Genomic DNA, 13,534 nt, shown 5'->3' with positions numbered 1-13,534 from the left:
TTGACAAAATGCACACACACAGACTTGACCCTCCTTCATAGCTGCCTTGCCTCAGAAATTGAGTCTATTAACTTGTTTCTCAAGTTTCCATTCAGGCAACTTACACTGCATTTCAGTGCAGTGGGTTTGTTCAAGGCTCACTGACAGCATGTGTTGTTCCAGGCAGTATCTAAACTCACTCAAGGACAAAGACAACTGATAGAGAGGATGGAATTGCTCATCTTTGACCCAAATTGAGCAGCATATTTAAAAAACATACTGGTAGTCATTGTTATTCTTTTGGGCAGGACACTGTATTCAAGCACAACATTTTACAGAAACAGCATTTGTAGTAACCTACCCAAAATGAAGGTGGCCATGACCCATTAGGAAAAGCCTGTAATAAATAGTAACTGTAAAGCCTTCCTCTCTGGAAAAAAGAGATCCTAGTCTTAGAGTACTTCCTTGCAAAAACACATGGCAGAGGTGCTATTTTTCCATAGCTAATCCAGAATTGCTCAATTGTTTGGACAATGATCTATTTTAGGACGTGTATATGAGGGACAGACTTGCCTACAGCTTAAGCTCATCTTCCCTCAACAGGCTACACTATTCACTAAATTCTTCATTTGCTTTCTGTTTGTCATTCAAATGAACAATTCAGAAGTAAAAGAAGATATTAGGAAAAATCCCCACATTTAACAATATCCACAATCCTTCTCCTTTACTCACATCTGTCACAGTAGGAAAGTCAAATGAGGAGACTGCAGAGAAACACCTCTCAAAAATGCTTTATGATGTGAGAGATGCTTTGTGGTGCAACTCTCACCCTCATCTTAAAAACATAAGATAATACCAATATTTCTTGGAAGTCCTGTCCTTGAAAATGTCAAGTATCACTGGAAACACTGATAGATGGCTGCAGCTTTAAGAAGGAAGTATGGAAAATTAACATGGCAAAGCAAATTTTACTATCAGTATTCCTAAAAATTTTCACAGAAGTGCAACAATAGTGAAACTGTTTTAAAAACAGGATGGAGAAAGCAGCAGTTGATGCAATCTATACTCACCAGCACCTGTTTTTACAGGGAAATTTAAGAAGGAAAAGTGTTAATACAGAAAGGCTCTAATAAACAAGACTGTTATATACAGGTGAACCCACTGGTAAGTGACACAAAATGGCCAGGCTTAGTGGAAATTTAAACTTCAGTAACAATTTATTCAGAGTATGCAAGAACAAAGTAATTTACATTAAACTTCTGTAGTGTCAATATTTTTTAAAATATGAAGCATTTAAAGTGAGTTAAGAGAGCAACAGTAACACTGTAAACATGTACAGCCATTTAAAATTACAGTAACAAGATATAAAACAATTTTGTTTAAAAGCTATTTATATAAAACAATTTTCATGTTTAAGCAAACATTCAATCAGTTTCACTGATTGTAAGGAATCACACTGTTTAATGCTTATCCCATGAAATACCTTAGTGCACCGAGAGAACGTTTCAGGCAGCTCACATAGCAAACGCGTGGCTGGCACTCCTAACTTCTCATGGCACAATGGCTTTGGTGCTCAACTGACTGGCCTGCTAACCATCAACCTGGCTGGCCCCCAGAGGCAGCAAAATAAAGACTGGCAGGTAATGTCACTTTAATCCTAATTTGTCCTGTATAGCACTTGAAGGAAGTTTAACTGGGAAATCATGAAAGCTTTTATGACGTGTCCTGGAAGAGTCTTTACCAGTATTCCTAGCAGCATTCTACACAATTTTTACTTACTACTGTGAGGATATGGAGGTCAGCTACATTTTAAGTTCCATTTCAGAACAGTCACATGGAGTTTAACCACAGCTAAGCAAACCCTGAGCAAAAATTACCTTTCAAACAATGTTTCCAGCCCTGGTTTATCTTTTTAAGAAACTTTCTGCTGTTCTACGAAAGACAAGAATCAAGATGTTCATTTATTTCAGATTCCAAAACATCAGTCTCACAGACAGGACAACTGACTCTTCTCTCCTGCCTCACAGGATTGCTAGGACTTGCAGAGGACTGTGTAAATTCAGCCCTAGATTTTGTAGTTGTAGTGACATCAGTCCCCCCCTTTTTGCTGAAATACTTTTCAAAGGCAGTTTTGTCTTCCTTTTTTGGCCGTTGCTGCAGCATATTAGCACATTCTAAGCTTTTTTTCTCAGATGCACCCTGAGCTCTTGGGGTCTGCTCCAAACAAATCCGTTTTGGTGACCAGCTAGAAGATGGCACAGCCCTTTTGCCAACTGGTGAGCCTTGGCTTGATGTTCCTTCAGCAACACGAGCCATCCTAGTAGGCAACCCCCAGTCGTTCTCACCATCTTCTGTATCAGCAGCAGAGAGTTTTGGAAACTCACGCTTTAAAGCCAAGCTGCTCTTCTCACTGGCACCATTGGTACGAAGCGGAAAGATGCTGCCATGGGGTGATTTTTCCAGTTTAATCTCCTTTTTAGGGACTGGTGTTGTCCTTACTGCTGAACGATGCAGTGAGCCATGTGCTTCACTGCTTGCAGTGGAGCTGCTGGCGTTGGTGTTTTTCTCTGAAAGAACGCCGTCTCCTCCTCCAAGCCGATAGCCTGTCCCACTAAAAGGAGTTGGGTCTTTGCAATTACCATGCGTTTCTATCTTGCCTGCAAAATCAAATTTAAAAGTAAGTTAATAATTTTTTCATTAAAAAATCATGGGCTATTATTTGAGGTGCTTCACACCAAAAAAATCAGCTGCTTGAAAATAATGCATCAAACTAAACTTTTTGCAGACAATTCAACTGAGGAGCAGCCTAGGAGTGCACAATCAAACAGGCCCCATTCTTTGGCTATGTAACAGCAACACCTAAACCAAGCTTATGTAGTGTTGGGTCCATATTGTTCAAGAAAACATCTGGACAAAAATCAGTTCAGAATAGAAAAAAAAATTATAAAATACCTTTGTTAGTTGACTTGAAAAGTGGAGGTTTTGCCGTCTGAGTTTTCTGCTTGGACTTCTCTGAGAATTTGTCCGGCTCCTTCACTTTAGTGAAGGTGCCCCCACAGGTCTTTTGATGCTCATCCCACCAGAAGTCATGTGCAGAGGGTGCTCTGTTCATGGAGCGCTTCACGTACCCAAAGTAAGGAGCTCTGCTCTGGCAGGGGCCATCGCATCGCCACCAGTGCTGGCGGTACAAATTAATCTCATCATAAAAATTGTGATAGATCTACGTTAAAAAAAAAAAACAAAAAAAAAACAAACCCACAAAAAAAGTCATTCATGAAGTTACAAATTTTGTATCGCTAGTTCTATAATATTTTTTAAATAATCTATTTCCATTCAATTCTTTCCACTGCTGCTGTGATTTTTATATTAGCAGTTAAAAGAGCCGGACCTGAGTAAAATTTGATCAACATTTAGCTATCATTAAAACAAAGCTTTAAAAAAGAATGTGGAGGAATATGTCCTGGTTGTCTTGTTGCAACAGCAATAAAATCGGTTTGGAAATCTGTCTACAATTTCACCTAGAAGATTAACTGCTCAGAATGCATTGCAAACAATACCAGTAATGCATTCTCCTTACAGCTATTACCTTAACTGATCTTATTAGACACATTATTTTTAAATATTAACATAAATACCATTACCCTCTATTGACATAAATTTTACTACTCTTCACAAGGGAGCACTTCTTTCCCTGCTACCATTTAAGCTCTTTCTAGTTTACCACAAAAAGATTAAAAGAAAAATTCTTACAGACAACATACCGGAAAATTACATGACTAACAGCTCACCACATCCTCAACCTGTTCCCACCACCACACCCAACAAATAACTATGGAACTAGCACACACTTGGATGCAAATTTGTATTGGTACCAACTGTGGAGTGTCTAATAAGAACATTACTTATTCTGCACCAGTCAACTGAAACAGCAAACCAGGAAGAAAGCTCTGTTAGATCAGGTGGAGGGGTTTATTCTTACTGTGACATTGGCTCCAGTCAGGAGATTAATGCGACGCATGTGCTTGCAGAACTCCGGCCCGTGAGACTCACGATCCTTGTAGTTGTGAGTAACAAAGAGCAGGGCATGGATCATCTCGTGCAACAGTGTCTGCAATGATGCAACCATTACACAGTCACTGAAAAGCATTGCATTTTCAGTTTCATGGTTAAGCTGCAAGTATTTTACTCTTCTACATTGATTGTGGTTACTGATCTTATCTTTGACTATTCACATATTTGGTCTGGGTCATAAAAACATAACTGATCTATCAAACCAAATTACCCCTATTCCCAGATTACTAAAATATGCTGCATAATATCACTCCAATAAGCAGCATTCAAAAAAGAAGAAATAACCCTCAAACTTAAATCACATCTTTAAAAAGACATCATGCCCTACACACCCCCAAAAAAGAGCCACTTCTGAGCAAGCTGAAACTCTACAGCATTTCTGTTGTTAGGCAAATCTGAATGTTCAGCCAGCTCAAAGCAGCAGCTCTGGCAGAGGCCCAAGGAGCAACAAAATGTCATGTTTAAGTCATATCCTATATCCTTATTTTCTGCTGTTGGCCTTTTAGAAACTACAATCCACCTTTGCTTTGAATATTAAAGGATAATTTAGGCGTTAAAAAACTTGGGATGTTTTTTTCTCCATATAAAGTCAATAAAATAAACAAGCAACTTTAGGCTTGGATTTGCCTACTTAGAAACATAAAACCAAAGATTACCACGGTACAGCAACACAAGCCACACAAACCTAACAGTAAAGCCACCACTATTTCATGACATGTAAGTTACTGCACAAAAGAATCCCATTATGAAACCTGAAATGTTTGTATGAAGTGGGGGACACAATACACTTTATGTGCCGGTTCATGAGCCAGGCTCAAATACCTCCACAAGGTCCTTCCTGGGCCGTAACTTTAGAAGCGGCTCACTGAGACGAATGGAACACAACCCACTTCTTTCGTGGTATGAACAGATACCAGCAGAGCTGAAAGGAAAAGAATGAAGAAAACATGAAAATCTATTTGTAGCACATGAAGAAAAGTGAGAATTTAAGTTAAAGTGCCACCCCCTGCAAACACATGCTAGGTCACTCAGAACATGGAATAAAATCACTTTGAGTAGTTATTTGAAAAACTCAGCATCATTAAGCAAAGAAAAAACATTCCACAAGTTCCTTAGAGTAGAAAAACCTGTTTTGAAAGCAGAAGACTGTTTCTTTTAGAACTTGTGATGGACTAAAATAAAATACAATGCACGGAGGCTAGAGAGTCACAGCAGCAAATGCTGACTTAATTGCTGGCTGTTTCAATTTCACTCCCCACCCTTCATCAACTTTTGGCTCATACAGAATCTACATATACCTCCACTTCTGTGCACTAATCCAGCAAACACCACTTTTTTTGTCAGTGTTAGTCCTACTGAGTTAGTCCTCTATCAGTGCAGTATCCAACTATTTCCAAATGCCTAAAGAATACCGCAGGCAGCAGAGGATAAGAGGTGGCAGGACTCCAGCTGCCAGCAACTGCATCTGCTGCAGAACTGCAGACTGCACTTCCAAGATTCCTGGGTTTGTTTAACCTCAGATTTCTTCTATATCCCCCTTCCTAGCCCATTCTGCATTTTTCGAATATACTATTATTGGTTGATATTTGCCGATCTGCCGTGCAGTAGAACTATCATAAAGACTGAGAACCAGAGCAGCAACACGAGTACGTGAGGTTTCCACACGCACCATCTAAGACCAAGTCATTTCTTCCATTCTAACATCCCTCCGGCCTGCCTGCGCCCCGGGGAAAGCCACTGATGGCTGCTAGGGACGGCAGATGCAAGGCAAGGGAGACAACGACAGCGACCAGCTCCTGTCCCGCCGTACGGGCTCTGCCAGAGACGCGGACCATCCCAAGTGCCCGGGAAGAGAAGCCATGGCAGCAGCACAGCGCTGGCGGGGCACAGCGAGGGGCAGCACAGTGACAAGTGACAGCTCCTCCCCGACACCGGCAGCCACACGCTGCGGCTCCCCGGGTGCCGGCCCTTCCCGCCGCCCCCAAACACGAGGATCCGCCTGCCCGCCCCGGGACAGGGCAGCGCCGGGAGCTCGGCCCGCAGCGCCGGTGCCGCACCTGGTCATGCGGGGGCTCCAGGACACCGTGACAGCCTCCAGCTTGCCCCAGAAGAGCGTCTGGTTGAAGTGCACGAACAGACCATGAACGTCGGGGCTGGGGTCCAGCAGCTCCCACGCCTCATCGACTACCGACAGCGGGCGGAGGGACGAGCGGCACGGAGAGATATCAGGGCGCTTAGCTGCTGCTGCTGCTGTCGCCGCCACCGCTGCCGCCGCCTTGTCCTGCTCTTCCCATTCCCTCTGCAGCCTGAGCGCCAACAAGAAATCCTCGTCCTCCATCCCGAGCGCGGGGCCCTCGGCCGGCACCGCCGCAACCGGAAGCCGCAGCACCGCGGCGCACGCGCAGCACCGACCCGCGGGCTGCTGCCGCCGCGTCCTTCCGAGTGCGCACGCCGCCGCCGTCCCCTCCGCCCCTTCCTTCCCTTCCCTACCCTTCCCCTTCCTTTCCTTTCCCTTCCTTTCCTCCGCCTCCGCCCGGCCCCATCGCGTCACCGCGGGCAGCCGCTCCTGCCGCCGCGGCGCGGGACGCAGGCGCGGCGCGGTGTCGTGTCCCCGGTAGCGGCGGGGCGGGCGGCGGCGGCCGCGGCGCTGACATGGCGCTGTCGCTGGGCGAGGGCGGCGGCGGGAGCCGGCTGCGGCGGCAGCTGGAGTCGGGCGGCTTCGCGGCGGGGGAGTACGTGAAGCAGCTGTCGCAGCAGTCGGACGGCGACCGGGACTTGCAGGAGCACCGGCAGCGCATCCAGGCGCTCAGCGAGGAGACGGCGCAGAGCCTGAAGCGCAACGTCTACCAAAACTACCGGCAGTTCATCGAGACGGCGCGGGAGATCAGCTACCTGGAGAGCGAGATGTACCAGCTCAGCCACATCCTCACCGAGCAGAAGGGCATCATGGAGGCCGTCACCCAGGCCCTCCTCCTCCAGGCCGACCGCGACGACCCCGCGCTGGGCGCCCGCCGCGCCGCCGCCGCCGACCCCTTCCTGCCGCTGTCGGGCAAGGACGCGGCCGCCAACGAGGAGGGGCGGCAGCGCACCCTCACCACCCTCCTGGAGAAGGTGGAGGGCTGCCGCGACCTCCTGCCCGAGAGCCCCGGCAAGTACCTGGTCTACAACGGCGACCTGGTGGAGTACGACGCCGACCACATGGCGCAGATCCAGCGGGTGCACGCCTTCCTCATGAACGACTGCCTGCTCGTGGCCACCGCCCTGCCCAACCGCCGCGGCGCCTACCGCTACGACGCCCTGTACCCCCTGGACGGGTTGGCCGTGGTCAACGTCAAGGACAACCCGCCTATGAAGGACATGTTCAAGCTGCTCATGTTTCCCGAGAGCCGCATCTTCCAGGCTGAGAACGCCAAGATCAAGAAGGAGTGGCTGGAGGTGCTGGAGGAGACCAAGCGCAATCGCGCCCTCAGCGAGAAGCGGCGCCTGGAGCAGGAGGCGCTGCCCCGGCCCGCCCCGACGTCCCCCGAATCCACCAACCCCTTCGACGAGGATGAGGAGGAGGAGGAGGATGAGCCCTCCGCTGAGGAGGAGGTCGTTGACCTCTCGCTTGAGTGGATCCAGGAGCTGCCCGAGGACCTGGACGTCTGCATTGCTCAGCGGGACTTCGAGGGGGCGGTGGATCTCTTGGATAAACTGAACGAGTACCTGGCGGACAAGCCCGTGAGCCAGCCCGTGAAGGAGCTGCGGGCCAAGGTGGACGAGCGCGTCCGGCAGCTGACGGACGTGCTGGTGTTCGAGCTGTCCCCGGACCGCTCGCTGCGGGGCGGGCCGCGGGCCACCCGCCGGGCCGTGTCCCAGCTCATCCGCCTGGGCCAGTCCACCAAGGCCTGCGAGCTGTTCCTGAAGAACCGGGCGGCCGCCGTGCAGACGGCCATCCGGCAGCTGCGCATCGAGGGCGCCACGCTGCTCTACATCCACAAGCTCTGCCATGTCTTCTTCACCAGCCTCCTGGAGACGGCCAGGGAGTTTGAGACGGACTTCGCCGGCAACAACGGCTGCTACTCGGCCTTCGTTGTCTGGGCGCGCTCGTCCATGAGGATGTTTGTAGATGCCTTCAGTAAGCAAGTATTTGATAGCAAGGAGAGTTTGTCAACTGCGGCAGAGTGTGTCAAGGTAAGAGAGTCCGAAGAGGGGGGTGGTGGGGCACAGCAGCTGAAACAAAGGCTTCAAAGCTTTAAAGTCTCTTTTCTAACTCTAGTTTAGTTGTTGACTCTTGTGTGGGTCTCCAGAGAGGTTTTCTGCGTTGAAAGATTAATATTCATTTGAGGTTTGTTTGGTTTTTTTTCAGTTTAACAGAGGAAAGCCTTAAGGTTATAATACGTGTCAAGGAAAACCCTGCCTTTATCAAGAATAAAAAATGTGTTGATTCCTAATTTGCCTTTAACTAGTAGGAGGTCCTAAAACTTACATAAGCTACACCTGAATTATAAGTACTTCAAAATTTTCTCTTTGTTTTCTAAGGTTGTCCTTAGCTACATTTTCATACTTTTTATGCAAGACTAAAAGACTGACTTTCTCAGGTTATGCTTTCTTGCAGCTGCTAATTGGGGGGGGGGGGGAATGGAAAGCTTGTGTACGTGGGTTATATAGTGTAATTGTCCAGACTATTTTTGACAGCCAGGGTGTATTTTTCAGTTACTAATGTCTCATTAATGAGATGCTTAAAGCACAAGAAGTAAATATGAGTAACCTTTCTCAGTTTTCTGAGATAAATGTGCTAAATGTGTAAAATGTAAAGGGAGCCTGCACAGAAATAACATCCTTTGCTTTTCTTTGTTATCCCAGGTGGCTAAAGAGCACTGCAAGCAGCTGAGCGAGATTGGACTGGATCTCACCTTCATCATTCACGCTCTCCTGGTGAAGGATATCAAAGGTGCTTTGCAGAGCTACAAGGATATCATCATCGAGGCCACCAAGCACCGCAACTCTGAGGAGATGTGGAGAAAGATGAACCTGATGACTCCAGAGGCTCTGGGGAAGCTCAGGGAGGAGATGAGGAGCTGTGGGGTGGGCAATTTTGACCAATACACGGGTGATGACTGCTGGGTCAACCTCAGTTACACTGTAGTAGCTTTCACTAAGCAGACTATGGCCTTCTTGGAGGAAGCATTAAAGCTTTACTTTCCAGAGCTGCACATGGTTCTCCTCGAGAGCCTGGTGGAAATCATCCTGGTGGCTGTCCAGCATGTTGACTACAGTTTGCGGTGTGAACAGGACCCTGAGAAAAAAGCGTTCATTAGGCAGAACGCCTCTTTCCTGTATGAAACTGTCCTTCCTGTTGTGGAAAAAAGGTTTGAGGAAGGAGTTGGAAAACCAGCCAAGCAGCTTCAGGATCTGAGAAATGCCTCAAGATTGATGCGTGTAAATCCGGAAAGTACCACCTCTGTGGTGTGAACTGAACCTAACTGTTCTTTCCGGGAACAAGGTGGCAGCACTTACTGAACATGTTGTACATTGAGCAGATGAACTAAACTGGGGGTTTTTGAGTCCCTGAAAGAGGCAGAACTCTTGTCTGCTGCATTCCAGAAGCTGAAGACTCTGAAGCAATCCCTGCAAGCGTGCAATGCTTTACTTGGTGGATGGGGTGTAGGGAAGTGAGAAGGTGGAGGTCATGTGTCCTTGGACAGCATATCCTGTATGAAGGGCTTGTGTAGTATTTGTGACTTGGGAAATAACTGTAATACACAAATTTTGGCCAATTGTTTGTGGAAATCTTACTTACATGTACAGCAGATGGCAGGAGAAGATCAATTCTCATCATGTCACTAGCAGTTCTTTTTTAAGGCAGTGTCCTGGTAGGAGGGGAAGTGCTGAAGCATTCCCAGGGTGTGGTATTCAGGAAGGCATATCCACCATCCAGATGTGACTCAGCACTGCAGATAAATGATATGGATTTGCACAATGTGATTTCTGTGGTAGCAGTGCAGACTTTTCTTTAATGTTGAGATTGCCTTCATTCATTTCAGAGGCAGATTGAAATAAAAATGTTTTTAGTATAGGTTCTGGTGTTTGGGTGAAGGGGCTTCTTCTGGTAAATAAGCTGGCCTGTCAGCCTAAGTTATAACTGTCTGAAAACAAACCTGCTGTCAGAACCATTTGTTTGCTTCAAGAGAAGTGAGAATAAATTGCTTCCCTTCCTCTCTGTGTTCCTCTTCCATGTTTTCTTATGGATCTAATTGGGGTCATGTCCGTTTAGTGAAGTGTGCACTGTTGCTTGAGGTGCTGTCACAAATGCATTATGGGCTGTTGTCTGCTGGTTGGAACCATAGTGAAGAGGCATATTTGCTCTTGAGACATACAGGGCAGGGAGAGGGACTGAAGGGACTGTTTCATTTGGAAAAGATGGAATGCCAGTTTTGCTGTACAGAACCAACACCTGGTGAAGACTCTGAGGCTTTTTATAAGAGATGTGAACTTTGAAATATACACTGTCTCCTGCAAGAGCTAGCATTGTTTCCTGTAATACAGCAATAAGCAAGAAAAACTATCTTTTTTGCAGAAATCACAAGGTTGGCAATTTTAATGTTGATGGGAAAAGTTTATACAGATGCTCTTATGTTTGGATTGAATGGTGTTGGCTGTCTCATGCAGTGTATGTCTGTGAAAATAAAGTAAGCCAAGTCTTGTGTCAAAGCTGGCTTTGGAAAGCTGTCAGCTTCAATTTATAAGCTGTGCAAACTTCTGCTTCTGTGCAAACTTTCTTAGCTGTGAGAAAATCATGTTACAGCTAAGGGACCTTGTGATCAGTCCCTTAGAAAGCGTCCTTAACAGGAATAACTAAATATCCTATTCCTGTAGCACTTTCATATTAAAGCTCTTGCAGTTTGTATCATGGTCATGAATGATACATGTGACTGCCTGAACAAACAAAAGGTATCTCTCATTAAACATTCTGCATAACTGTTATACTGAAGCTTCTTAATTTCTCCCTGTTTTCATAGTGCTAGTTTAGTGCAGTTTCCACTTGAGTGGCTCGGTTTTGTTTTCTTGCTCTTTGGATGCCTTTTGAACTGTCAGATTTTGCAAAGCATCCTATTGTCTCTGCTCACTTGCTTTTCAGTGTTTGGGCCTTTTGCTAGAAACTCACCAAAAAGTCATACAAAGTGTTTTTGAAGCTCCTAGCTTACATTGATTGAAAACCAGTGAAATAGCTCTACTTTTATTGTAAGGGACAGGGAGTTAGAACTTGTGTAACATGTTCTGTCAGAGAGAGAGTGTCCTACTGGTGTTATTTCAGTAGTGAACTCTTTCTGATATCAGAACCTGGTTAAGTATAGCAAAATAATACAATCTCTGTCATCTGTTTGAAGTGGGAAACCTAATCTGAGAAATATTTTCAAGTGAATTATAAATAAGAGCTCTCTGTGGTGGTGGGTATTTTGGAGGAGAGGGAGAAGAGATGAGTTTGGGTTTTTTTTGATTTTTTTGTGAACATGGATATATTTCTTTTTATTTAACAGCAGAAGAGAGCAGAATAAATACAGATGAGCCTTATCTTTGCGTGTGTGTGTGTGTGTTTGCAATAGAAGCGTTAGAACTGGAACTCTAGACTGATTATTGTGATATTTGGTGATTTTATCCAAGAAGCTGAATTGTAGTTTCCCAGTTCCCAAGCATTAACATGAGGCTGACGAGGAGCAGAGCCCTGTTCGTGCTTCTGTTGTGAGCTGGTGTAGCACAGCTTACCCTCAGCAGAGGATGAAATGTAGAATGTAATTTTGCCACATGCTCTGTTATGCCTCTGTCACTGAGCCCTTCATCAATCTATTCATGGCACACTAAGCCTGCTGATTTTGTCTCTGCTGCCATCCATGGAGCAGTGGGCTAACATTGATGCTGGTTTTAATGCATCAGGGAATCTTTTCCTTTGAGTCATCAAACATCATGTTCTTGTGCCTGTCACAATTCAAACAGATGTGGATTGTATAAACTGCTGTAAGTGGCATTGATATTTTGTAACTTGTGACTCTAATTAAGTCATCATAAAAGAAAAACTAACATGAAATGGTGTGGAATTAAATTAAAAACTCTTTTATGTTAACTTGGTTAACAGAAAAATCAGTGTATGCTGAGTCATAGTTGAATAATTTTCAATTTTGGAATGGCACTTTCCTTTTCCTGAGCTGTACACTTGTGATGATAGTGTTGTTCAAGTTGGGATTTGTAGTAACTACTGAATGAACTACAGTTCTGCTAATTTGAGAAGGCACTAATATTGGGGTTTTTTTGAGACAACTGCATATAAAATCTGGTTTTCTTTGAGTGCTGTGGCAGAATTGTGTAAAATGATTTTTTAAAATTTAGGTAAATTTATGTATTAGAGTTTAATGCAATAACTTTTCTGAACAGCGAGGACCATGTATTAAAACTTTTGGACCTATAGCACTGGTGGTGTATTTGTTTTGATCATCAGAAAGGGGATGTTGGTTTGAAGTTGGAGTTCAGTGAAGTCAGAGAGCTTCAGGTGAGTCCCTTGTGAGGGAGAGGTGAGCAGCAGCCAGCTGACAAAAGCCAGGTGTTGTCACTTCACTACATTCTTATAAAGTCACTTCAGCGAGGTGAGGCGGGAAGAAAATGTTTGTGGACATAGACAGGCTGTACTCTCATCTGATGGCACTTTGTGTGTGTGTGAGATGGATAATCAACACCGAGGCACCGTAATGCTAAAGGGCTTGTTATCTTCCAGACTTTGTGTCTGGAGTCCATCCCTACTTACCCTGGGTGCTGAGTGTGTGGTACAGCCTGTGCCCTCGCTAGGTGGAGCTTTGTGCACTCAGCAGGCTGCGAGCAGGCCAGGCGTGGAAGCTGTGCTGGCCTGCAGTGTGGCTTGGCAGGTTTGGGTAGCATGCTGTGGGAAGAAGATGCTGCAGAAAATGATCTAGATGTTATGTTCAGGTCTTTTTCATTCCTTGGTGGTGGTTGTGTTCTGCACTTTCTAATTCTTTTACTGTTCGTTTTTTAGGTTTTCCAGTTTTCCTGAGGTGTTTCTGTACCTGTGTTTCTGCAGGTGTCCTCTAGAGTGTCTCACCTTTCTGCTTTTCTTTAAGGTGGGTACCAACATGTGACTTGTGTTCTGCCTGAAAAACACTGCTACACTTCAAGCCTCTGCAGATATGTGAAAAGTTGCTTGTCCCAGCTGCAGTTTTATGTCTCATGTAAAATGTTCAGATTAGTGACTTCTCAAAGTCAAGTTTGCATGACCTCTGGTCATTTTACTTCAATATTGGGCTGAAATTGCTGTGCAACTCCATGCTCACAGAGCACGGTAACAGAGAAGGTCCCCACCACCTGTGTTATAACTTACACACTCTTTGTATTCCCTTTACTGCCCAACTGTTTCAATTGAACTGGGTTACCTGTTACTTAAAATTATTCAGTTTTACAGACTCTTCAGTGTATTTTCTCTGAGGAAAATCAAATGTGG

At 45.5% G+C, this 13,534-nt stretch overlaps 2 protein-coding genes across 2 annotated transcripts; one reads left to right on the top strand and one right to left on the bottom strand.

Annotated features, from left to right (window-relative positions):
* Window positions 1–1,183: 1,183 nt before the first annotated feature.
* On the bottom strand, window positions 1,184–6,388 carry SPRTN (SprT-like N-terminal domain). Its single transcript, XM_059467755.1, has 5 exons — window positions 6,108–6,388; window positions 4,873–4,972; window positions 3,959–4,087; window positions 2,932–3,199; window positions 1,184–2,636 (listed from the first exon to the last, which is right to left on the bottom strand). Exons 1-5 carry the CDS (start codon window positions 6,386–6,388, stop codon window positions 1,912–1,914), a joined length of 1,503 nt encoding a protein of 500 aa, XP_059323738.1. The 3' UTR covers window positions 1,184–1,911.
* A 110-nt stretch (window positions 6,389–6,498) lies between these two features.
* Window positions 6,499–12,492, top strand: EXOC8 (exocyst complex component 8). The gene is made up of 2 exons (XM_059467754.1): window positions 6,499–8,223; window positions 8,896–12,492. The coding sequence occupies exons 1-2, from the start codon at window positions 6,703–6,705 to the stop codon at window positions 9,502–9,504; spliced, it is 2,130 nt and encodes a 709-aa protein (XP_059323737.1). The 5' UTR covers window positions 6,499–6,702; the 3' UTR covers window positions 9,505–12,492.
* Window positions 12,493–13,534: the final 1,042 nt, after the last annotated feature.

The sequence above is a fragment of the Ammospiza nelsoni genome, chromosome 3 (genome assembly GCF_027579445.1).
Source record: "Ammospiza nelsoni isolate bAmmNel1 chromosome 3, bAmmNel1.pri, whole genome shotgun sequence".
Lineage (NCBI taxonomy): Eukaryota > Metazoa > Chordata > Aves > Passeriformes > Passerellidae > Ammospiza > Ammospiza nelsoni.
Note: the sequence above shows the minus strand (reverse complement) of the source record. Positions and strands in the feature narration are given on the sequence as shown.

Excerpts from the sequence above, each read along its gene's own strand:
- SPRTN (XM_059467755.1), bottom strand. The coding sequence starts at position 6,388 with ATGGAGGACGAGGATTTCTTGTTGGCGCTCAGGCTGCAGAGGGAATGG. Across the intron at positions 4,088-4,872 it reads CCAGGAAGGACCTTGTGGAG|ACACTGTTGCACGAGATGAT; the intron begins GTATTTGAGCCT and ends GCATCATTGCAG. Across the intron at positions 3,200-3,958 it reads TGACTGGAGCCAATGTCACA|ATCTATCACAATTTTTATGA; the intron begins GTAAGAATAAAC and ends TTTTTAACGTAG.
- EXOC8 (XM_059467754.1), top strand. The coding sequence starts at position 6,703 with ATGGCGCTGTCGCTGGGCGAGGGCGGCGGCGGGAGCCGGCTGCGGCGG. Across the intron at positions 8,224-8,895 it reads CTGCGGCAGAGTGTGTCAAG|GTGGCTAAAGAGCACTGCAA; the intron begins GTAAGAGAGTCC and ends TTGTTATCCCAG.